This window comes from Lutra lutra, chromosome 10, assembly GCF_902655055.1.
Source record: "Lutra lutra chromosome 10, mLutLut1.2, whole genome shotgun sequence".
NCBI lineage: Eukaryota > Metazoa > Chordata > Mammalia > Carnivora > Mustelidae > Lutra > Lutra lutra.
In genome coordinates this window covers 31,012,866-31,039,872 of record NC_062287.1, presented here as the reverse complement: position 1 = coordinate 31,039,872, position 27,007 = coordinate 31,012,866, and the positions used below count along the sequence as shown (strand labels likewise).

The window sequence follows — 27,007 nt, the reverse complement described above, 5'->3', positions numbered from 1 at the left end:
GTCAAGAATTTTCATTCATTGCTGGTGGGAATGCAACATAGCATAGTCACTTTGGAAGACACTTTGAAGATCTCTTACAAAATTAAGCATCTATAAAATGTAGCAATCAAACTCCTTGATATTTACCCAAAGGAAAAAAAAAGTATGTCTCCATAAAAACCTGCTCGTGGATCATTATAGCAGCTTTCTTCATAATTGTAAAAACTTGGAAGCAACTAAAATATATTTCAGCAGGTGAATGAATAAACTGTGCTACATACAGACAGTAGTATATTATTCAGAACTCAAAGGAAATGAGATATCAAGCCATGAAAAGACATGGAGGAAAATTAAATGCATATAACTAAGTGAAACTGTATGGCATTCTGGAAAAGGCAAAACTACAGAAAGAGTAAATAGATTACTGATTGCCAGGGATTTGGGGGCAGAGAAGAATGAATAAATGAAACAGGATTTTTAGGGTAGTGAAACTACTCTGTATGATACCATAACTATGGATACATTTTATTGTATATTTATTCAAACCCATAGAATGTATAATACCAAGAGCAAACCTTAATTAAAACTATGGATTTGGGGTGATTATTTAGTGTTCATTATTGAAGTACATTCATCAATTGTAACAAAAAATATACCGCCCTAATGGAGGATGTTAATAATAGGAAAGGCTACGTCTGGGCAAGAAGTGTATGGGAAAACTCTATACATCCCTCTTGATTTTGCTGTAAACCTAAAATTGCTCTTAAAATAATATAATACTTAAATGAATTTGAATGTTCATTATTTCTCTTCTGGAAGGCATAGCAGGGAGAATATGCTACCAAATCAGTTTCATTTTTAGTCTCTGACACCAACTCTATTCAACTTTTGAAAGAAATATTTTATGCATAAAATATTTCATTTCTGTCCAGTTTCTTCTGTGGTCTACTTATAATGGTGTCTCTCTAAATCTAAAAGGTATTTCCTATCATCCCCAGCTTCTGATAAAGGGGTCAATTCTCTAGTTTTCCAGGCATTGCTTAAACTATTCACTTAGCACATCTATAATTCATTGTTTAAATGCAATTGATAAAGTGTTTCTTGCCTACACTATATTATAAACTCCACTAGGGCTGCAGTTCCATTTTACTGCTTTTTCAACTAGTACCAAGCATAATGCTTAGCATACAGAAAGTTTTCAATAAATACTTTGGTGTAGAAAATGGTCACCAGGGACTGGGAAATAGGGGAAATAGTGAGAGGTTGCTAAAAGGGTACAAACTTTTAAGATGAATAGGTCTGAGGATATAATATATAACATGGTGACTAGTTGAAAACATTGCATTATATGACTAAAATTTGGTAAGAGAGTAAAATTTAAATATTCTTGCCAAAAAGATAAAAAAAAGATAAGTAAGTGAGGCGATGAATGTGTTAATTAACTTGATAGGGGAATCCTTTTACCCTACATACCAAATCCTCATGTTAAATATCTCACAGTTTTATTTGTCAATTATACCTCCACATACCTAGAATAAAAATGAAACTAATAATGTAGTATAATCACAAATCCATTAATACTTACTTAGACAAGTGTCTTCTAAATAATGTTCCACTATATTATAATATTTCCCCACCCATATTCCATCAGATTTATTCACTACAAATGGTGTTACAGTAAAAGCATCCAAAGAATAAGAGCTTGGCATCATCAGTTATGATGATTTAGAAAAAATTTGCTGGATATCTAGTATATATTCATAGCACCCAGCTAGTCACAGTACATACACAGAAAAGCCAATGAGAAATAATTTTTGCTTCTTACTACAAAGTCATGGCCTGCATTTATAGAACTGGTTGTGTCATTATGACTTCATCTCCTTGAAAGGTATTATGGCAATTCCTGACTACTTCCTGGTTCATTCTAAGTCTTAGTAAAGTAATACAAAGGGCTAGTCAACCAATTGCTTTTGGCTAATTCATTTTCTCAGGTTAAGAGGCCATCTCTTCCTACCCCAAACACTCACTTTTTGAGTGGTTTCTGACCCCTCCCCTCCTCTCTCCTCCCCTCTCCTCACCTATCCTTTTCTTTCCTGCCTCTTCTCTCTTCTCTCATACCAAGAGAAACCCAGTTTTCCTTGGTGACTCATTTACAAGCTTTATGGTCTCTCACTCTCAACTTGGAGGAGAAGTAAAGAAACTGGATCTTGGTCCTTGACTGTTTTTTCTCATAGCTGTCCTAGAGGTGAAGTTAGTATCATCCATTAATTTATATCACACACTTTTATTCAATCTTCATTTTGCAATTTCCTTTGGGATTCACTTTTACCTCCTAGATGTTTTATCACTTAGCTCACATTTTTTCTTTCAACCCACTATTGTTTTTCTTTGAAATTTAAACAGAATTTCCTCTTAAGAGAAATGTAGTATAATTGAGAGAAATGTTGCACAGGTTCTGGAATCACACTACTTGGGTTTGAATCCTCACTCTACAACTTCCTAACTGTGATTAAGGCAATTTAACATCTCTGGCTCTTAGTTTCCTTATTGGTAAATTGAAAATACAATGATTATAAAGATTATAAGGATTAAAGAAATTAAAACACCCATAAAACATTTAGTCACTAGTATGTAGAAAGTACTCTAAAATGTGATTATCATTTTTTAAAAGATTATATTTATTTATTAGAGAGAGAGAGAGAGAGAGGCCAAGCACAAGCAGAAGGAGTGTAGAGAAAGAGGGAGAAACAGGTTTCCCACTGAGCAGGGACCCAGGCATGGGACTTGATCCCAGGATCCTGAAGGCAGACACTTAATTGACTGAGTCACCCAGACACCCTGCTATTATCATTATTATCCCTGGTAAAAATATTTATATATAAATATATTTTTTTATTTTTAAAGATTTTTATTTATTTATTTATTTGACAGAGATCACAAGTAGGCAGAGAGGCAGGCAGAGAGAGAGGAGGAAGCAGGCTCCCTGCTGAGCAGAGAGCCTGATGGGGGCTCCATCACAGGACCCTGGGATCATGACCTGAGTCGAAGGCAGAGGCTTTAACCAACTGAGCCACCCAGGTGCCCCCCAAATATCTATATTTTTGACCACTGACTTTCAACTTCTGAACATATTGGCATCCATACATAGTTCTACCTTAAACTACCCCTACTTTAGATTTCACACCTATTTCTCTCCAACTGTTAAAGTCCTTCTACTCATCTTTCTTAGTCGTGAAAATTCCCAGAAACTTCTATTATCTTAAATCACTGATTTTATCCCAACTCATTCAAACACTGGCAATTAAACTTCCTAACCTTTAATTTTAATGATTTCCAAATATAATTCTTCAAGTCCTAGTCAAATCTTAATCTTTTCACTCCTCCTTGGACATATACACTTAAAGGCCCTCCTCAATACCCAGAGATCAATAATCTTACTTCTCCTTTAGGAACAAAATGAAATTCATATTTTCACTTGATCTTAGCCAAAAGGCCGAGAAGCGATGAAATTCATATTTTCCAGAAGTCTTCTCCTGTCATTATAGAATATACACATTCCATTAACTTCCCCCTGCCTAAACACACTAATTCACAAACCACACAAATCCTAACTACTTTACAGATTTGCTTACCTATCTGAGCATTTACTGAGAATCTTTATTTTATATGCAAAAAGGCCTTACATATATATTACCTGCTTAGCACTATCATAAGTTCTTTGACTGAAGTGACTGACAATATGCTAGGCATTTGTTTCAAAACTTTGCATGTATTAACTCACTTAATCTTTATAACAACCCTGAGGGGTAGCTATTGTTATCCTCATCTTATTTCTAAGGCAAAGAGAAGTGAAATCAAGGGAAGAATATCTTTGTCACAGATCTAAATATAAGAGGTATAAAATAAGTGCTAAATAGGGACACCTGGGTGGCACAGTTGGTTAAATGGCTGCCTTTGGCTCAGGTCATGATCCCAGGGTCCTGGGATCAAGCTCTGCATTGGAGCCCCTCATCAGTCTCCTTGCTTAGTGAGGAGCCTGCTTCTCCCCTGCCTGCTGCTCCTCCTGTGCGCTTGCTCTCTCTCTCTCTTTCTGTGTCAAATAAAATCTTAAAAAAATTTTTAAATTAAAAAAAATGCTGAATGAATGAATTCCTCATACAGTTTTTGTAATCTTGCTTTAATTTCATGAATGACTTATAAACCTATACCTTGAGTTCCTTTATAAATATTGCCAAGTAAAGGTACTTCATATCTACTACTCAAGACTAAAACAGAATCATGCCAACAGTAGTGGTCCTACAAATGCTTTCCAAGAGTACATTTGGGAAGACATTTTATGTGGTTCTGGATACTATTTTAATACTATAAAAACATTTGTATTTTAGTTAGGGTGTTCTTGGTTCTATATGCACAGTTTGAAGTAACTTCTGAAAATTAAGTAGCATTCATCAAATATCTACATGTGCCCACCCTCTCTGATTTATGAACATTGCAATGAAAGAGTATCTAACCTATGGTGATTAAGAATTAGTTACTAACTAGTTGGGTGCTCTTTGGAAATTCAAATTTATGTCTTTGGGACATGCTTACCTATAAAGAGATGGAGCTGGGCTAGAAAAAAACTGGCTTTCAAGCAGAGGATTCTACAGGAATCATTCACTTATAAAAATTAGACTACCCTAAGGAGGCTGTAAAAATGAAGGGAATCCTATTAATGTCAAAAGGAATGTTCAAAAAACCAGACATAAAGTTACATGGAAATAGTAACTCCAATTATGTGCTGGAGAATCTACTCTTCCACACAAAGAATGCCTACTTGTAACTACGACTAAATAATGTCAATAGGAAAGATAGGGCCATTATCAGTTGTGTCCCATTTTCTCATGTAGCCTCTTTTATATATACAAATATATATTTGTAATATAATACAAAAATACAAATACGTATTTGTAATATATTATATTTGTAATATATTATATTATATTACATACATACATTATATATTATAATATATAATATATTTGTATGCATATTTTAATATATATGTGCATATTTAATATATATTCCTTTGTGGAAAAATCATATTCTAGATAAATACAAAACAGATATTCTTTAAGAAGAATTAGTTTAAGTAGAATTATTACAAATATTACTAATAACTGGTTGGGAAACATTTTTACCAAAAAGGTATAATAGTTGTAAAGAATCACCTGTTAGGCAGCTACAAGAATAGTGAATTTAGAATGTCTTTTAGGTCATATTCTTTTGGTGTATATTAAATATGCACATCAAACTCCTTTGAAAGTTCCCTTAAGGTAAAAATTGCTCATTCCTTCCTTTCCTACTTTTAAATAGAAAGCTCTTGAAATTAAAAAACAAAAACAAAAACAAAACTCACAAACAGGAAACAAAAAAGCAGGTAATCAGATTTTTGGTTCCTTGTCTAGGTGTGATCTCTGCACCCCAGAGGGAACCCTAAGCTCATTTCAGCTCAGTTCAAGTCCAAAATACATTATGTAAGTCAATTCAAAATCATTAGATAATTATCATTAGATAAAGAGGTCATTTAGATCATTTTAAAAATATAAAGGTTTTATAGTAAAATACTTCTTCAGAAATTGTTATTGTACTCAAATTTTTCATTTGCTTTGAACTGTTTATTCCTATCCCCTTATAAAAATATACCAAACAAAAAGAGAATTTTAAAAATTTGTTTAGAATTACCATTATTTAAATATTACATACATATGAATGTGAGAAAAGACAAAATTGTGTAGAAAATTTGTAACTGCAACACACATATATATATGCACACACAAATAAGTACATATACATAATTTCAATGACTTTTACAATTTTTCTTTTGATCAAAATTTTAAATTTAGTAGATATCACATATAATAGAAATATAAAAATACAATTACAGTGAAGTTGTTTCTTTAAAGCTAAATAGGTAATGAACAATAGCAGCATTGCCCCAAGATTAGTACAACTTGAGTCTAATATTAAAAGTGCTAGCCAGGGGCACCTGGGTGGCTCAGTGGGTTAAAGCCTCTGCCTTCATCTCAGGTCATGATCCCAGGGTCCTGGGATCGAGCCCCGAATTGGTCTCTCTGCTCAGCAGGGAGCCTGCTTCCCCCTCTCTCTGCCTGCCTCTCTGCCTACTTGCGATCTCTGTCTGTCAAATAAATAAATAAAATCTTAAAAAAAACATAGTCATATATTTTAAGTTATATAGAAATATCACCATTTCTTAGAAGCAAGGGGTAATTAAAATCTAAAAAATAATCTCAGCTTACAGTTAAACCAATAATAAAAGATCAGGAGAAAGGAGCCTACCTTCCATTGCCCTTTTAAAGAAGACCTTACAGCTCCCACAGGTGAGGACACCATAATGACAGCCTGATGCTTCATCCCCACAGATTAAACAAATCTTCTGAGGTAATGACTCGAAGCTGTACTGTGGGCTCTGGCTGGCATCTGAATCCGGCCTTGAAATGCAAAACAAAGTACTCCATTTATTTTTAGGTGCACCACTAGCTACTGAAGTTTTCTTTACAGAATTGACAGAGTAAAAGGGAATTTTCAAATAGAACTGTGTACACGCACCCTTGAAAGACATGCAAATTAAACTTCCCATACTGTTCCTGGATTCACCACATCTGCAAATTATTAATCAGTCATCAGCAGCACCAACATAAAAGAATAATATATAATTTTATGTTTAGGAAAGCAAAGGTCCATTGGTTTTATTTAAAAAAATCTTTCTATAAAACTTCTTATATAGAATAATACATTTACTTTGACGAATGAAATGTTATTTCCTTCCTGTAGCCTGGGTAACTATAAACATGGTTTTAAGGTTGAATGGTACTTAGCAATGCTTTTGTTTTGAGTTTTTAACACAACTCTTAATGATTGTTTACTCACACAAGTTTATGTGTTTGCGGCGTTAAAGAATTGTTCAGTATATTGACACTATTTTGCTCATTCACAGCAATAAGATTCTAAAGTGAACATTCTTAGAAATGCCACTACTACAGTATGTAAATCAAAATGTTTTTGAAAACCTATGTGAAAAAAGTTGTAGCTTCCATAAGTGTACCAGTGTTTGAAATTCATTATTCAGGAAGAAAAAAAAAATTCTGGTAAAGGTACAGGAGACGGGAGAGGATCCAAAAGCTGAAGGATGGCAGTAAAGTGATAAAGGTGGACATGTCAAGGGACAGAATGAGAATTCTGATTTCTTGCCACTTTTCTTTAATTGTATTTGCTCACATTCATTTTGCCCCTCCTGTTTATGCAGAGCATCAGCATGTGGATGAATGAAAGAATAAAATATTGTCTAAAAGCAAAAAAAAAAAAAAGAAAGAAAAAGTTGTAGCGAATCCGAAACAATATTGGTGTTTAAATTCATAACGTAAACATATTACACATAACTTTAGCCTTGAGATACGTATGAAAATTGAGCCATTAAATGTCCCAACCCGTGAAGTTATGCTTTCAGTTTTGGCTAAGAGACCATGTAACAAGTACCACCCCTCCCGGAGGATCCATGCCTTAAAGTCTCTTCTCCAAGAAAGACATTCCCAGTAAATGTCCTAAGAAAATAACCATTTTATAAAGCTCCCAACTCGCCGCGCTTTTTCCGCTCCACTGGGCTACCGCTCACCTACAGTGAGGCTGCACGTTTTAAATCAGGGCTAGTTTTGTCTCGAAATCTCGCAGATTTGAAAAGTTTAGAAAATATTTTTGAGGAGGCACGCTCCAAAAACGGCATATTATGCTCCCGCTTTGTGTCCCTAAAATAGTAAGGAGCTGAGAGAAGATAAAGGAAAGCAAACTACCCTGTGCCCTGCCCCGACCACGCATCCTCTTGAGACCATTCGAGTGAGCAGGACCCTGAGGGCCAGGAGCTGATGGCGATGAACTGGCTGGACCACTATTCGCGAGACGCATAGGGCTCCCCGCGCCCCGCCCCGGGCCCTCACCTCAGGTAGTTGAGATAAGGCTGGTAGACCTGCGGCAAGCCCTCTTTGAGCACGGCGGCCTGGTAACCGAGCTGCGGGAGCCCGTTGAGGCTGAGCTGCGGGTAGAGCGCAGGGGCCACCCCCGCAGCGATAGCCGAAGCCGAGGTGGAGGCACTGTCCCGGGGCAGCAGGCACGCGCCTGCGCTTGGCGCCTTGCAGGGCGGCTGAGCAAACGGGTCCTGCTGCGGCGGCGTGCCCTCGGCTTTATACAAGATGCACTCCAGGGTCGACCCCGACGAGGACACCGAGGAGACAGTGACATTGGCGGGCGCGGCCGCCGTTACCGCCGCTTCCCCGGGTCTGGAGGATGGAGCTCGAGGAGGTAGCTGCTGCAGAGCCAGCGGCAAATCCGGGAAGACTGCGGGATTAGGACCAGTCACCAGGTACTGCCGCTGAGAGTGCGCAGCTGCCTCGGTGCCTTCCTCTTCCTCCTTGATCTTCAGGGCAGGCGGCTGGAAGTCGCCGTAAAGCGGGAACCCATCCACCTTGGGCTCCGCGTCGGGTGGGTATGCACAGTCGGAGAAGTCGCCGGCAGCTACCTGTGTGGACAAACCCGAGGGCGAGCCCCGCGGCGGGGCAAAGGTGCTGAGAGCCGCAGCCCCGCCGTCATAGTTCTCCCCTTCCAGCAGTTGCCGGGTGCGGGCGGCCAGGAAGGCCGAGTTGAGGGGCAGAATGGGAACGTGTATAAAATCCATCATCGTGGTGGCCAGCGGGGAGCCCCCAGGCGCCGCTAGCGCCTCCTGCTCGGTCAGGGAGACCTTAGGAGCCAAGAAGCGGGAATCTTCCTTAGGGATCAGGGTGACTCCTCCTGAGGCCACCCCAGGAGAGGTGGCAGCAGCTCCTCCTGCAGCTGCCGTCCCTCCCAGAGCCCGGGATTTGCCTTTCAGAGGTGGACCCACGGAGCCCTCGGACTCAAAGCCATCCTCCTCCTCTACGTCCACCACAGCCGGCTGCGGGGCTGGTTTCACTGCGGCCCCCCGCCAAGGATGACTCCCAGAGGTCAGAGTCAACAGCTGCCGGGATGGTGACAGGCCCCTGGGCAGCACTTTATGGGCAGTTGCCGTCCCGGAGCTGTCGCCAGCCTTGCTCTCTGGCCGGCTCATGAGCGGGGATAACACCCCCTGGGTGGTGGGGGCAACCCGGGGGTCTTCGGGAAGCTCGGAGCTAAACAGGCACCAAGGGCTAGTGGACTCACAGGCAGGAGGGCTGGCGTGGCTCTGCCCCGGGCCTGAGGGCTCCAGTAGCGTGTCCAAGACACTGTCCAGCAGCCCTCTGTCTTTTTCTGGGGTTCTAGAGTTGCCAGCTCCTGCACCGCTTGCGGCTTCAACTCTGGTAGGCGCCGCCTTCACGTCTGACAGAGGCTGCTGATCCTGCGTCTTCCGGTCCGGGTCCTGTCCCTGGCTGGGCTGAGGGAAGAACAGCCCGTCCAAGGAGATGGGTATGGCCGAAACCACAGGCGAGGCGTCCGAGGTCTGACTCGCCTTGAAGGAGCCAGCGTCCCGGAGTCCCGACAGAGCCAATCCGACCCGTGTTGGGGAGGGCGCGCCGCCAGCCAAGTGAGGAGCCTGGGAATCCTCTGCCTTAGGCTCTGTCATGACGACCTGAACTCCCCTTTTCTCCTCCCCTGTCTCGAAGGAGGAGGGTTAGGGGAAGGAGGAGGGGGTATGGGAAATGTAGGAGAAGCGGGAGGAGAAAATTATAATTGAATTTGGCTGGTCTCGGTGGGGCGGGGTGGGGGATCGGGTCGGAATGGGGCGGCGCTGGTCAGCTACTGCCTTTGCCCTCCATCTGGTGGTCAGAGGAAGGGCGGCAGTTTAGTCTCTGAGTCAGGTGGGGAGAGCAGGAGAAGGTTGTCTCGTCTAGCTGGGAGAGTTCTCCGACTTCAAGTCCCAGGACCCGAGGCGCAGAATACTCACAATTCCAGCACTCGAGTGGCAGAGGCTTCGAAAGCAATTATATACGCGGCTCTCCAGATTTTTTCCTCCGGCTTCCAAGCGGACCTTGTCTTGTAGCTCCCAATCCCTGACTGCGTTCCACTTCCCTTCTCATTAAAACCCTGGAACTACTTGGACTTCTCGCTACACCCCATTCTCAATAACAGTCGGGTTTCTGCCTGCTCCCAATAAATAGCGGGCGACAATCATCCCTGGAGCTCTCACGTTTCTCGGTAGCTCAGAAGGAAACTGTACTTACATATTTCACTTAAGTGCCGAGTGAAACTAGTTGGCATTGAGAATGTCGCTTACACACCATATCATCGAATACAAATAATACAAAGCTTAACTCGAATAATGACAGCTGTAGACTGGCCCCACAGCTTTCTAGTGACGCCTCCTCCCTTTCGGGATGCCCCGCCCAAAGCCCCTCCCTACACGGATGACGCACCTGATCTGAAATTGTGGGGTTGGTATCCCCACCCGCTAGTCTGAATTCCACCCTGAATGGCAGGTGCTGAGGGATGGAACTTCGTAAACATATTAAGATATTGTACTACGAATTAAGAATCATGCTCAATCTAACTGGAAAAGCGAAGGGATTCTTTCAGGATTTCAGTTTTGTAAAGATTTAACATCGAGAAAGATACTTGACTATGTTATTCAATGAATATCTGAAGGATGATCCTAAATAATATAAAAAAGACTCTGTTATAACTTCCATGAAAATGAGCGCTTTGCAGATTTCTTTAATCCAACCAAGATGCCCTACTCCCCTGCAACAGTCTTCAATGTGGCAGAGACATTTGGGAGTGGAAGTTTAGATATTGTGTGTCTTCCTTTGATTTGTCTAAGGAATTTATTCCAACTTTTATTAAATAGAACTTTAAGGAAAGTTTCCCTTAGCTCCAGCTTATATTCTGTGCTACATCATAAGTCCTTCAATAGAGACAATGAATAGTATTTTCTCCCTTCAACATATTTATTCTTAAACATAATTACCTTTGAGGTTTATTTTTTAAGTAGATGACCTCTTATTTTATAATATATTGTAGAGAGGGGGAGAGTATTGAAATATATTTGAGGTACAGAATCATAAACTAACAATCTCTGCTGACCCCAAGACCCAGGTCCAAAATAAACCTCATACCCATTAACAGTCACTCCTCAATCCTCCCACCCTAAATCTACCAGCAGCTAGCCACAGTCACTTTCCTTCTCTGTGAATTTACCTATTCTGGGAATTTCATGACATATAAATGGACTCATACTGTGTTTGGTCTTTTTTTGATGGCTTCTTTCGATTAGCATAGGGTTTTCAAGGTTCAACCATGTTATAGCATGTATCAGTACTTCATTCCTTTCTAAATAATATTTCATTGTATGGCCATATTGCATTTTATTTATCCATTTACTGGTTGTTGGACATTTGGGCTGTTTCTACTTTAGGTTATTATGAATAATGCTCTTATGAATATTCATGTATAAGTTTTTGTACAAACATATATTTTCATTTCTCTTGGACATACCTAGGAGTAGAATTGCTGGGTTATATGGTAACTCTAGGTTTCACCCTCTGAAGAACTGCCAGGTTGTTTTCCAAAGAGACTGCACATTTTATATGCCCACCAGGAGTGTATGACGGTTCCAGTTTCTCCACATTCTTGGCAACACTTTTTTGTCTTTTTTATTATAGCCTTCATGGTGTGTGTGTAGTGGTATCTCATTGTGGTTTTAATATATATTTCCCTGATGGTTAGTACCATAGAATCTGTAGGATTTGCGTAATCTGGAGAGCACTACCAGGTAGTCTTCCGAGACCTTTACATGTGTTAATTTATTTAATCTTTTAACAGTCCTATAAATTAGATACATTATCTCCATTTCATAGTTGAGAAAATTGAGGCATAGAGTAGCCAAAAATTATAGACAGTAGCATAGTCAGATTTGAACCCAAGTGACCAAATATCAGTCTCCTTAGGGGTATGATTTTTAAATTGCTGATGGCTTGGAATTTGGTCTTCAGATTGCTATAGCCATAAAATTGGCACTAGGCTTCATTTTAAATGGCAAACTGTATTTGGCTCAGTTTTGATTGATTATAAAAATTCCCTCAAGCTAACAGACTGACTAGGTTGTTCCCATAAGATTTAAAAACTTGAGGTAGGAAAATAATGATAAAGATGCCAGTGCTTCCTAAATCATCATTATGTCATGAAATTTAGTGCTGGGTGATTAGCATTGTTGGTACAGGAATTCTCAAATATATGAATTTTTGAGTTAAACAAAATTTACTGGTTAAGTTCAGATGTAAGAGGGCTATCTCCAAATATTCTTGAAGACTATTTTTGGAGAGAATTCAAATTTGGAAGTTTGTTTGTTTATACTTTGGGGGAAAAAGCTTTATTAAAGTATAGTTGTCATGCAATAAGCTGCATGTACTTAAAATGTACATTTTGTGAAGTTTTGACATATTTATGTACTTTTGAAACATTTTCACCACAAACAAAATGACAGATACACCCTTTTACACCAGAAGTTTCTTCACACCACTTTTTAATCCCTTCCTGCTGCTCTTTCCTATCTTCTCCCCATCTCTGTCATTCACCATCTGTCCCCAGGCAACCATTAATCTGCTTACTGTCACCATACATTAGGTTTTTTAAAAAATTCATATCTGATTTATTAAACAAGTTAAATTATACTACATATATTATTTAGGACTGTCTCCTCTAATTTTTTTTTTTTAAAGATTTTTTATTTATTTATTTGACAGAGAGAAATCACAAGTAGGCAGAGAGGCAGGCAGAGAGAGGAGGAAGCAGGCTCCCTGCTGAGCAGAAAGCCCGATGCGGGGCTCGAACCCAGGACCCGGGATCATGACCTGAGCCGAAGGCAGCGGCCTAACCCACTGAGCCACCCAGGCGCCCCTCCTCTAATTTTTTTAACTGATAGCCTTTTCTTTTTAGAACAGTGTAAGATTTATAGCAAAATTAAGCAGATAGTTCGGAAAGTTCCTCTATATCTTCTGTGTAGTTTCTCCTATTAACATCTTATATTAATATGGTATATTTATTACAATTAATGAACTAATATTGACACATTAATATTAACATACATACATACATAGTTTATTCTGATTTCCTTAGTTTCTAATGTTCTTTTCTTTCCAGTGTTTTATCCAGGATACCACATTACACTGTTGCCATGTCTCCTTAGGCGCCTCTTGGCTGTTGCAGTTTCTTCAGACTATCCTTTTTTTTTTTTTTTTTTTTTTTAAAATGATGTGAACAGTCTTAAGGAGTCTGGTAAGCATTATTGCAGGATGTCCTTTTATTAGAATTGTATGTTTTCCTCATGATTAGACTAGGCTTATGGGTTTGAGGAGGAAAATCACAACAGTAAATACCACATTGGTTAAATGGTACATATTGTCAACCAGACTTAATATTATTGATGTTAACCCTAATCACCCGGCTGAAGCAGTACTTTTCAGGTTTCTCCACTGAACACTCTTTTTTTTTTTCTTCTCTTTCCATACTGAGCTCTTCAAAGGGAAATCAGGGAGTAGGGTATTATGCTTTTCCTCCTTTAGGGTGGAATATATACATTATTTATTTGGAATTTTTCTGCATAGAAAAATTTCTTGGCATTTTACTTATATCAGTATGGGCTTATGGGCATTTATTTTAACTTTGGATTATAATTCAATATTCCTTTATTTTGTTGCATAAGTTGCAGCTTTCGGCATTGGGAGTTTGTATGTGTGTGTGTGTGTGTGTGTGTGTGTGTGTTAGTGTATTCTTATTTTCTACCATTTCAAGATGTTCCAGACTCATCTTGTCTATTTCTTGCCCTAGTCCTAGGATCAGTAATTTATTGGAAAATGATATTATAATTGAAGATCTGGGTGCTAAATGTGTTCTTCATTTATTTTTTATTTCTTAGAACTTTATATAATGCAGTGTATACTTTTATTCATCTAGCTTCTTTCATCCAGCATAATTAAGATTCATCTATATTGCAGTATGTTTCATTAGTTTATTATTTTTACTGATGACTAGTAGTCCATTGTGTAGATATATTATAGTTTGTTTATCCATTTACCTGTTGCTGAACACTTGGAGTGTTTTGATATTATAAAATATAATTATGAAAATATTATGAATATGTACAATGAATATGTACAAAATATTATGAAATATGTACAAATGTTGTATGGACATATGTTTACTTTCTCTTGAGCAAATACATAGAAATTAAATGGCATCAAGATCAAAAGCTTCTGCACAGCAAAGAAAACAGTCAACAAAACAAAGAAATGGGAGAAGATATTTGCAAATGACAGTAAAGACAAAGGGCTGATATCCAAGATCTAGAAAGAACTCCTCAAACTAAACATACACAAAACAGATAATCATGTCAAAAAATGGGCAGAAGACATGAACAGACACTTCTCCAAAGAGGACATATAAATGGCTAACAGACACATGAAAAAATGTTCATCATCATTAGTCATCAGGGAGATTCAAATCAAAACCACATTGAGTTGGGAGAAATTGGAGAGAGAGATAAACTGTAAGAGACTATGGACTCTGAAAAACAATCTGAGGGTTTTGAAGGAGCTGGGGGTGGGAGGTTGGATGAGCCTGGTGGTGGGTATTATGGAGGGAACGTATTGCATGGAGCACTGGGTGTGGTGCATAAACAATGAATTCTGGTACACTGAAAATAAATTTAAAAAATTAAAAATTAAAAAAAACAACACATTGAGATACCACCTTACACCAGTTAGAATGGCCAAAATTAACAAGATAGGAAACAACATGTGTTGGAGAAGATGCAGAAAAAGGGGAACCCTCTTACACTGTTGGTAGGAATGCAAGTTGGGGCAGCCACTATGGAAAACAGTGTCGCGATCCCTTAAGAAATTAAAAATAGAGCTTCCCTATGACCCTGAAATTGCACTACTGGGTATTTACCCCAAAGATACAGATGCAGTGAAAATAAGGGCCATCTATACCCCAATGTTCATAGCAGCAATGGACACAGTCGTGAAACTGTGGAAAGAGCCAAGATGCCCTTCAATGAATGAATGATAAAGAAGATATGGTCCATATACTCTATGGAGTATTATGCCCCTATCAGAAAGGATGATACTCAACTTTTGTATCAACATGGATGGGACTGGAAGAGATTATGTTGAGTGAAATAAGTCAAACAGAGAGAATCAATTATCATATGGTTTCACTTACTTGTGGAGCATGAGGAGTATAACATGGAGGACATTGGGAGATGGAGAGAAGAAGTGAGTTGGGGGAAATTGGAGGGGGAGATGAACCGTGAGAGACTGTGGACTCTGAGAAACAAACAGGGTTTTGGAGGGGAGGGGGATGGGAGGTTGGGTGAGCCTGATGGTGGTTATTATGGAGAGTATGTATTGCATGGGGCACTGGGTGTGGTGCATAAACTGAAAAGAAATTTTAAAAAATTTTAAAAAGAAATTAAGTAGCTAGTTAAATGGGTACTTATACATTTAAATACTAAATAATTTTCCAAAGTGGTTGTATCATTTCTTATTCCACCAGCAATATATTACAGTCCTAATTCTTCCATAACCTAGAAAAAAATTGGCATAGTCAATATGTTTAATTTTAGCAATTTAATAATTTTAATAGATATGTAATGGTATCTCATTGTGGCTTTATTGCATTTCCCTAATGACTAATGATATTGATGATCTTTTCATGTGCTTATTTGCCATTTCTGTATCTTCTTTGGTGTGTCTGTTTGAATACTTTGATTTTTAAGAATTGCATTATTTCTTTATTGTTGAATTTTGAGAGATTTTTTTTTAATTCTGATGCAAGTTCATTGTCATATATATTATTTAAAAAACTTCCTCCTAGTCTGTGCCTTATCTTTAAGTTCTCTTCATTGTCCCTTGAAGAGCAGATGTTTTTAAAATTGGTAAAGTCTAATTAATCAATTTATACTTTTATGAATTGTATTTTCAGTGCCATAATTAAAAAAATTTTGCTTGTTGCTGGAGGGGGGTGGGGCTATGGAATAATTGGTTGATGGGCATTAAGGAAGGCCTTTGATGTGATGGGCTTTGGGTGCTATATGTAACTAATGAATCACTAAATTCTACACTGAAATTAATAATACACTATATGTGAATTAACTTGAATTTAAGCAAAACAAAACAACAACAAAAAATTGAAAAAATCTTGCCAAACCCAAGGTCACAAAAGTTCACTATTGTGTTTTCTTCTGTTTTTATAGCTTTTGGTTTCACGTTTATATCTGTGAATCATTTTAAGTTACTTTTTAATATGGTATGAAGTGTAGATCAAAGTTTTTCTTTTTGTTTGTTTTGTATATGGATATCCAGTTGTTCCAGCATGAATTGCAGAAAGGAATATTCTTTCTAAACTTCCATTGCACCATTGTTGAAAATGTTACACATATATATGGGAGTCTATTTCTGGACTCTCTGTTTTGTTTTACTGAGCTATTTGACAATCTTTAAGTCAACATTACAATATCTTGATTGTTGTAGCTGTATAGTAGGTCTTGTATACTTGAAGTGTTACTGCTTCAACTTTATTATTATTTTTCAAAATTGTTTTGGTTATTCTAGGTCTTTTGCATTTCCATATGAAGATTACAGAAGGGATGGGGTGGGAGACAGGGTAATCAGGTGATGATAGGTATTATGGAGGGCACATATGGTGATGAACACTGGGTGTTATACGCAACTAATGAATCATTGAATGCTACATCAAAAACTAATGATGTACTATATGTTTGCTAACTGAAACACAATTTTAAAAAAAGGAATAAAATTTAGAATCAGTTTATTTCTTCAAACAGGGTTGTTATGATAATAATTGGGATTGAATTGAAATAGATCAACTTGGAGAGGGATTGAGGTCTCAACAACATTAAGTCTTCCATCTTTCTCTCTTTAGGCCTAATTTCTCTCAGTGATGTTTTGAAACTTTCATTGTATAGATCTTTCACATCTTTTGTCAGATTTATCTGCAATTATTTCATATTTTGATGCTATTACGAATAGTATCTGTACTTTTTTATTGCTTACAAATAAATCAGCCAACTTAGTGTCTTAAACAATATCCAGTTATTATCTCAGTCTCCATGGGTCTGGAGAATAGGCATGACTTGATTTTATCTACGGCTTAGGGCTCTTATAACTACAATGTGTGGATCAGCCAGGACTGCATTTCCATCTGAAGCTCTGGTGCTTTTCCAGGTTCATGCAGGTTGGGGCAGACTTCAGTCCCTTGAAACTTTTGAGCTCATGGAAATTTTCATCTTTCAGGTGAGCAGGAGAAATTTACTCTGACAACATTTTTAAGACCTTCTGCCCAGTTAAGTCACATCCACCCAGATAATCCCCATTTTGATTAATTCAAGATAATCTGATTTGGTATCTTAATTACATCTGTAAATTTCCTTTTGCCATAAATATAACTAATCATGAGAGGTGAAATCCATCACTATCATTTTGACAATCACCCCCACATTCAAGGAGAGGAAATTATACAAATCATGTACACCATGGGAAAGCAATTTTGAAGAACATATTATAATTAAGCCTAATTTTTCTTTTGTGTTGTACATTTGTAGTGTTTATAAATACAATTGATTTTTTAATTGAAGTGATAAGAGTGGGGGTCCTTGGTGGTTTCCTGATTTTAAGAGGGAAAACATTCAGTTTTTTATCATTAAGTATGATGTTAGCTGCAATAGATTCTCCTTATCAGGTTGAGGAAGTACCCTTCCATTCTAGTTTGCTGAGAGGTTTATTGGAAGTAGATTTGGGCTTTTGTCAAATAATCTTTGTGCACCTTTTGAAATTATCATATGGTTTTTCTTTTTTAGTGTGTTAACACAGTGAATTACATTAATTGAGTGTTTAATATTAAACCAATCTTGTATTTCTGGGATAAACCTACTTAGTCATGATGTAACTATTTTTTTCCATGATATTTTGTTTAAATTCAAGTTAGTTAACATATACAGTAATGTTGCTTTCTGGAGTAGAATTTAGTGATTCATCACTTATATATAAAACCCAATGCTCCTCCAAAGGGCTCTCCTAATGCCCATCATCCATTTCACACATTGCCCCATCTACCTCTCCTCCAGCAATCCTCAGTTTGTTTTCTATAGTTAAGACTTTCTTATGGTTTGCCTCTTTCTCTGTTTTTAGTCTTATTTTTCCTTCCTTCCTCTATGTTCATCTGTTTTGTTTCTTTAATTCCACATATGAATTAACTCATATGGCACTTGTCTTTCTCTGACTGACTTATTCTGCTTAGCATAATAGCCTTTAGTTCCATCCATGTCATTGCAAATTACAAGATTCTGTTCTTTTTGATGGCTGAGTGTGTGTGTATGTGTGTGTGTGTATAAGTGTGTATGCATACAGTATGTGTACATTATTGCATATATATCTTATATGTATATCTGTATATATCACATCTTCTTTATCTATTCACCAGTTGATGGATATTTGGACTCTTTCCATATTTTGGCTATTGTTGATATTACTGATAAACATGAATACTGCTGATAAACATTGGGGTGCATATGACCCTTTGAATCAGTATTTTTGTATCCTTTGGATAAATATCTAATAGTGCAATTGCAGGTTGTAGAGTAACTTTATTTTTAACTTTCTGAGGAAATAGATGGAACTTTTTATATATTACATTTGCTTGTTAAATACTTGTTTAGAATTTAGATCATTCATGAGGAATGTTGATCTGTTCTCAACAAAGTAAGATGGAGGAAACAAACCTCAACATAATAAAGACCATATACGAAAACCCCACAGCTAATATCGTCCTCAGTGGGCAAAAATTAAGCTTTTCCTCTGTGGTCTGGAATGAAATAAGGAAGTCCACTCTCAGCACTGTTATTTAACACAGTACTGGAAGTCCTATCCCTAGCAGAAAACACAAAGAAATAAAAGGCATCCAAATCAGCAAAGAAGAAGGCAAGGTTTCACTATTACAGAAGACATGATACTCTATATAGAAAAGCCAAAAAAACTCCACCAAAAAAAAATTGCTAGAGCTGATAAACAAATTCAGTAAAGTTGCAAGACATAAAATCAACACACAGAAATCAGTTGCATTTCTACACACCAACAGCGAAGCAGCAGAAAGAGAGATCAAGGAATCAAGATCTCAAGATTGATCAAGATCAACCCCCTTTTCAATGGCACCAAAGGTGATAAGACACCTGAGAATAAGCCTTACCAAGGAGGTAAAGAGGTGTACTCTGAAAACTATAGAACACTTGTGAAAGACACTAAGGAAGGCACAAAGAAACATTCCATGCTCATGGATTAGAAAAGCAAATATTGTTAAAATGTCTATGTTACCCAAAGCAATCTACACATTCAATGCAATCCCTATCAAAATACCATTAGCATTTTTCATAGAGCTGTATCAAATGGTACTAAAAATTCTTTGGAGCCATAGAAGACCCTGAACATCCAAAGTAACATTGGAAAAGAAAACCAAAGCTGGAGGCATCATGATTCTGGACTCCAAGCTGTATTACAAAGCTGTAGTCGTCGAGACAGTATGGTACTGTCACAAAAACAGACACATAGATCAGTGGAACAGAATAGAAAACCCCAAAATGGACCCAAAACTATATAGTCAAATAATCTTCAAAAAACAAGGAAAGAGGGGCGCCTGGGTGGCTCAGTGGGTTAAGCTGCTGCCTTCAGCTCAGGTCATGATCTCCAGGTCCTGGGATCGAGTCCTGCATTGGGCTCTCTGCTCAGCAGGGAGCCTGCTTCCCTCTCTCTCTCTCTCTTTCTCTCTGCCTGCCTCTCTGCCTACCTGTGATCTCTCTCTGTCAAATAAATAATTTAAAAAAAAAAAAACAAGGAAAGAATATCCAATGTGGGGGTTGGGGGGAGGCAGAGACAGTCTTTTCAATAAATGGTGTTGGGAAAACTGAACATCTACATGCAAAAGAGCGAAACTTCACTCCTTTCTTATACCATACACAAAAATAAATCCAAAATGGTTGAGAGACCTATATGTGAGACAGGAAACCATCCAAATCCTAGAGGAAAACACAAACAGCAATCTTCTTGACATTGGCTACAGCAACTTCTTGCTAGATACATCTCCAAAGGCAAGGGAAACAAAAGCAAAAAGCAAGATAAAAAGCTTTTGCACAGAAAATGGGGAGACAAGATGGCGGGGAAGTAGGAGGAGGCGTCCTTTCAACCTGTACTCTAAAGTGAGCTGATTACCTTCCAAAGAACTCCGATCACCCACGAAATCAGCCTGAGATCAGAATGATACAAGTCTGGATCTCTGCAGGGGCAGAAGATGCCAGTGGGCAGGTAAAGTGGAGTGGGAACTTCGGACTGATATTGGAAGATAAACAAAAGGGGGAGGGAGCCACCAATGGCGACTGATTGGAAAGTAATACCCCAATACGAGAGTGCCCAGCATCAAGGGACCAGCATTAACTTGGAGACTGGTTGGAAGCACTCAAAAGAGAGCAAAGGATTGAAGGGGGGGGGGATTGTGGGAATCCAGGCAGCTAGGGACAGGGGCTTAAGTCCCGGGACCCAGGACAGGCTCCCCTGGCACTGAGCCAGAGAGAGTGCGGCGGAGAAACCAGGTCTTTGTCCCTGAGCGGCCAGTGCGCCTGAGAACGCATGTGGTCCAGCTCCTGTGAGGGGCTGAGAGCCTGGCCAGATGGCAGAACACCGAACTGTGCTACTGAGCCTGAGATGCGTGCACCCCTCCCCCTCCCCCTCCTGTGAGAGAGGTGTGCGAAGGCCCAGCCCAGCGCTCTTAGACCCGCACCATCCCACCAGAGACTGAGACAGGCGCGCGCCCCTCACCCTCCCCTGAGAGAGGTGCATGAAGGCCCAGCCTGGCCCTCTTAGGCCCAAGCCATTCCACCAGAACCTGAGATACATGCACGACCCTCACACTCCCCTGAGAGAGGTGCGCGCAAGGCCGGTGCTCTTAGACCCAGAAAGACCAGGCACTCCCAGCCCAGGCCAGCGGGAAAATCTCAGTGTGCAATCACTGCTTGGAACCTCTCTGGTGGTCTGGAGCTGCCCAGACAGCCACCGCTGCCACAGTTTTGGGTTCAAGCAGAAGATCCTGTGTCCCCAGGGACCGTGACTCGGAACCTGCTCTGCCAGTGGCCAAGGGGGAATTTATTTGGACTCTGCAGCATCCACAGGAGAGCAGACTGAGGCTTCTCTCTGAGAGGGGGGTCAGGGTGCAGTTTGCTTTCCTCTAAACTTACAAAAACCATCAAAAGCAGTCAAGGCGAGAGAAAAAAAAAAAAGTGAACAAACATAAGAACCTCCAGAGAACAAAAGCCTGAAAAAACCAGTTTCCTCAGAGCCCACACCCTTGAGGGGGGCTGGAGGACTTACTCAGGGAACATCATGACTGAAAACCCACGTGGCAGGCACCTCCCCCAGAAAACCAACCAGGAAAGGAAAAAAAAAAAAAAAAGACGAGAAGAGAATAGCCAGCACTACTTCATAGGACAACTTTTATTTTTAATTCATTCCCACTATTGTGGCTCACTTTTTTTTTTTTTTTTTTTTTTTTTTTTTGTGAATATAGCTTTTCATTTCACGTGGGTAGATAGATACCTAGGAGTAGGATTGCTACATAGGATAAAAATTGCCAAATCTTTCTTCTGAAGTGGCTGTATCATTTGGTGTTCTTTTTTTTTTTTTTTTTTTTTAATTTTTTTTATTTTTTTCAGCATAACAGTATTCATTATTTTTGCACCACACCCAGTGCTCCATGCAATCCGTGCCCTCTACAATACCCACCACCTGGTGCCCCCAACCTCCCACCCCCCACCCCTTCAAAATTCTCAGATCGTTTTTCAGAGTCCATAGTCTCTCATGGTTCACCTCCCCTTCCAATTTCCCTCAACTCCCTTCTCCTCTCCATCTCCCCTTGTCCTCCATGCTATTTGTTATGCTCCACAAATAAGTGAAACCATATGATAATTGACTCTCTCTGCTTGACTTATTTCACTCAGCATAATCTCTTCCAGTCCCGTCCATGTTGCTACAAAACTTGGGGATTCATCCTTTCTTTCTTTCTTTCTTTCTTTTTTTTTTTTTTTTTTTACAGCTTTATAAACATATATTTTTATCCCCAGGGGTACAGGTCTGCGAATCACCAGGTTTACACACTTCACAACACTCACCATAGCACATACCCTCCCCGATATCCATAACCCCACCCCCTCTCCCAACCCCCTCCCCCCATCAACCCTCAGTTTGTTTTGTGAGATTAAGAGTCACTTATGGTTTGTCTCCCTCCCAATCCCATCTTGTTTCATTTACTCTTCTCCTACCCCCTCGACCCCCCATGTTGCATCTCCTCTCCCTCATATCAGGGAGATCATATGATAGTTGTCTTTCTCCGATTGACTTATTTCGCTAAGCATGATACCCTCTAGTTCCATCCACGTCGTCGCAAATGGCAAGATTTCATTTCTTTTGATGGCTGCATAGTATTCCATTGTGTATATATACCACATCTTCTTTATCCATTCGTCTGTAGATGGACATCTAGGTTCTTTCCATAGTTTGGCTATTGTAGACATTGCTGCTATAAACATTCGGGTGCACGTGCCCCTTCGGATCACTATGTTTGTATCTTTAGGGTAAATACCCAGCAGTGCAATTGCTGGGTCATAGGGTAGTTCTATTTTTAACATTTTGAGGAACCTCCATGCTGTTTTCCAGAGTGGTTGCACCAGCTTGCATTCCCACCAACAGTGTAGGAGGGTTCCCCTTTCTCCGCATCCTCGCCAGCATCTGTCATTTCCTGACTTGTTAATTTTAGCCATTCTGACTGGTGTGAGGTGATATCTCATGGTGGTTTTGATTTGTATTTCCCTGATGCCGAGTGATATGGAGCACTTTTTCATGTGTCTGTTGGCCATCTGGATGTCTTCTTTGCAGAAATGTCTGTTCATGTCCTCTGCCCATTTCTTGATTGGATTATTTGTTCTTTGGGTGTTGAGTTTGCTAAGTTCTTTATAGATTTTGGACACTAGCCCTTTATCTGATATGTCATTTGCAAATATCTTCTCCCATTCTGTCAGTTGTCTTTTGGTTTTGTTCACTGTTTCCTTTGCTGTGCAAAAGCTTTTGATCTTGATAAAATCCCAATAGTTCATTTTTGCCCTTGCTTCCCTTGCCTTTGGTGATGTTCCTAGGAAGATGTTGCTGCGGCTGACGTCGAAGAGGTTGCTGCCTGTGTTTTCCTCGAGGATTTTGATGGATTCCTTTCTCACATTGAGATCCTTCATCCATTTTGAGTCTATTTTCGTGTGTGGTGTAAGGAAATGATCCAATTTCATTTTTCTGCATGTGGCTGTCCAATTTTCCCAACACCATTTATTGAAGAGGCTGTCTTTGTTCCATTGGACATTCTTTCCTGCTTTGTCGAAGATGAGTTGACCATAGAGTTGAGGGTCCATTTCTGGGCTCTCTATTCTGTTCCATTGATCTATGTGTCTGTTTTTGTGCCAGTACCATGCTGTCTTGATGATGACAGCTTTGTAATAGAGCTTGAAGTCCGGAATTGTGATGCCACCAACTTTGGCTTTCTTTTTCAATATTCCTTTGGCTATTCGAGGTCTTTTCTGGTTCCATATAAATTTTAGGATTATTTGTTCCATTTCTTTGAAAAAAATGGATGGTACTTTGATAGGAATTGCATTAAATGTGTAGATTGCTTTAGGTAGCATAGACATTTTCACAATATTTATTCTTCCAATCCAGGAGCATGGAACATTTTTCCATTTCTTTGTGTCTTCCTCAATTTCTTTCATGAGTACTTTATAGTTTTCTGAGTATAGATTCTTAGTCTCTTTGGTTAGGTTTATTCCTAGGTATCTTATAGTTTTGGGTGCAATTGTAAATGGGATGGACTCCTTAATTTCTCTTTCTTCTGTCTTGTTGTTGGTGTAGAGAAATGCAACTGATTTCTGTGCATTGATTTTATATCCTGACACTTTACTGAATTCCTGTACAAGTTCTAGCAGTTTTGGAGTGGAGTCTTTTGGGTTTTCCACATATACTATCATATCATCTGCAAAGAGTGATAGTTTGACTTCTTCTTTGCCGATTTGGATGCCTTTAATTTCCTTTTGTTGTCTGATTGCTGAGGCTAGGACTTCTAGTACTATGTTGAATAGCAGTGGTGATAACGGACATCCCTGCCGTGTTCCTGACCTTAGCGGAAAAGCTTTCAGTTTTTCTCCATTGAGAATGATATTTGCAGTGGGTTTTTCATAGATGGCTTTGATAATATTGAGGTATGGGCCGTCTATCCCTACACTTTGAAGAGTTTTGATCAGGAAGGGATGCTGTACTTTGTCAAATGCTTTTTCAGCATCTATGGAGAGTATCATATGGTTCTTGTTCTTTCTTTTATTAATGTGTTGTATCACATTGATTGATTTGCGGATGTTGAACCAGCCTTGCAGCCCTGGAATAAATCCCACTTGGTCGTGGTGAATAATCCTTTTAACGTACTGTTGAATCCTATTGGCTAGTATTTTGGCGAGAATTTTTGCATCTGTGTTCATCAAGGATATTGGTCTGTAGTTCTCTTTTTTGTTGGGATCCTTGTCTGGTTTTGGGATCAAGGTGATGCTGGCCTCATAAAATGAGTTTGGAAGTTTTCCTTCTATTGCTATTTTTTGGAACAGTTTCAGGAGAATAGGAATTAGTTCTTCTTTAAATGTTTGGTAGAATTCCCCCGGGAAGCCGTCTGGCCCTGGGCTTTTGTTTGTTTGGAGATTTTTGATGACTGTTTCAATCTCCTTACTGGTTATGGGTCTGTTCAGGCTTTCTATTTCTTCCTGGTTCAGTTGTGGTAGTTTATATGTCTCTAGGAATGCATCCATTTCTTCCAGATTGTCAAATTTGTTGGCGTAGAGTTGCTCATAGTATGTTCTTATAATTGTCTGTATTTCTTTGGTGTTCGTTGTGATCTCTCCTCTTTCATTCATGATTTTATTTATTTGTGTCCTCTCTCTTTTCTTTTTGATAAGTCTGGCCAGGGGTTTATCAATCTTATTAATTCTTTCAAAGAACCAGCTCCTAGTTTCGTTGATTTGTTCTATTGTTTTTTTGGTTTCTATTTCATTGATTTCTGCTCTGATCTTTATGATTTCTCTTCTCCTGCTGGGTTTAGGCTTTCTTTCTTGTTCTTTCTCCAGCTCCTTTAGGTGTAGGGTTAGGTTGTGTACCTGAGACCTTTCTTGTTTCTTGAGAAAGGCTTGTACCGCTATATATTTTCCTCTCAGGACTGCCTTTGTTGTGTCCCACAGATTCTGAACCGTTGTGTTTTCATTATCATTTGTTTCCATAATTTTTTTCAATTCTTCTTTGATTTCCTGGTTGACCCATTCATTCTTTAGAAGGACGCTGTTTAGTCTCCATGTATTTGGGTTCTTTCCAAATTTCCTCTTGTTATTGAGTTCTAGCTTTAGAGCATTGTGGTCTGAAAATATGCAGGGAATGATCCCAATCTTTTGATACCGGTTGACTTGATTTAGGACCAAGAATGTGATCTATTCTGGAGAATGTTCCATGTGCACTAGAGAAGAATGTGTATTCTGTTGCTTTGGGATGAAATGTTCTGAATATATCTGTGATGTCCATCTGGTCCAGTGTGTCATTTAAGGCCTTGATTTCCTTGTTGATCTTTTGCTTGGATGATCTGTCCATTTCAGTGAGGGGAGTGTTAAAATCCCCTACTATGATTGTATTCTTGTCGATGTGTTTCTTTGATTTTGTTATTAATTGGTTTATATAGTTGGCTGCTCCCACGTTAGGGGCATAGATATTTAAAATTGTTAGATCTTCTTGTTGGACAGTTCCTTTGAGTATGATATAGTGTCCTTCCTCATCTCTTATTATAGTCTTTGGCTTAAAATCTAATTGATCTGATATAAGGATTGCCACTCCTGCTTTCTTCTGATGTCCATTAGCATGGTAAATTCTTTTCCACCCCCTCACTTTAAACCTGGAGGTTTCTTCGGGTGTAAGATGAGTTTCTTGTAGGCAACATATAGATGGGTTTTGTTTTTTTATCCATTCTGATACCCTGTGTCTTTTGATTGGGGCGTTTAGCCCATTAACATTCAGGGTAAGTATTGAGAGATATGAATTTAGTGCCATTGTATTGCCTGTAAGGTGACTGTTATTGTATATTGTCTCTGTTTCTTTCTGATCTACTACTTTTAGGGTCTCTCTTTGCTTAGAGGACCCCTTTCAATATTTCCTGTAGAGCTGGTTTGGTATTTGCAAATTCTTTCAGTTTTTGTTTGTCCTGGAAGCTTTTAATCTCTCCTTCTATTTTCAATGATAGCCTAGCTGGATATAGTATTCTTGGCTGCATATTTTTCTCATTTAGTACTCTGAATATATCATGCCAGCTCTTTCTGGCCTGCCAGGTCTCTGTGGATAAGTCTGCTGCCAATCTAATATTTTTACCATTGTACGTTACAGACTTCTTTTCCCGGGCTGCTTTCAGGATCTTTTCTTTGTCACTAAGACTTGTCAATTTGACTATTAGGTGACGGGGTGTAGACCTATTCTTATTGATTTTGAGGGGGGTTCTCTGAACCTCCTGGATTTTGATGCTTGTTCCCTTTGCCATATTGGGGAAATTCTCTCCAATAATTCTCTCCAATATACCTTCTGCTCCCCTCTCTGTTTCCTCTTCTTCTGGAATCCCAATTATTCTAATGTTGTTTCGTCTTATGGTGTCACTTATCTCTCGAATTCTCCCCTCGTGGTCCAGTAGCTGTTTGTCCCTCTTTTGCTCAGCTTCTTTATTCTCTGTCATTTGGTCTTCTATATCGCTAATTCTTTCTTCTGCCTCATTTATCCTAGCAGTGAGAGCCTCCATTTTTGATTGCACCTCATTAATAGCTTTTTTAATTTCAACTTGGTTAGATTTTAGTTCTTTTATTTCTCCAGAA

At 39.0% G+C, this 27,007-nt stretch overlaps 1 protein-coding gene across 1 annotated transcript in view; it reads right to left on the bottom strand.

Annotated features, from left to right (window-relative positions):
* PGR (progesterone receptor) overlaps positions 1-9,954 on the bottom strand; it is a 100,859-nt gene extending 90,905 nt beyond the window's left edge. The window contains exons 1-2 of the mRNA XM_047694002.1: positions 7,971-9,954; positions 6,319-6,470 (exon numbers count right to left, since the gene is read on the bottom strand). Of these exons, the coding sequence (XP_047549958.1) occupies positions 6,319-6,470; positions 7,971-9,604 (1,786 nt within the window). The 5' untranslated portion in view covers positions 9,605-9,954. The remainder of the gene's footprint in view (positions 1-6,318; positions 6,471-7,970) is intronic.
* Positions 9,955-27,007: the final 17,053 nt, after the last annotated feature.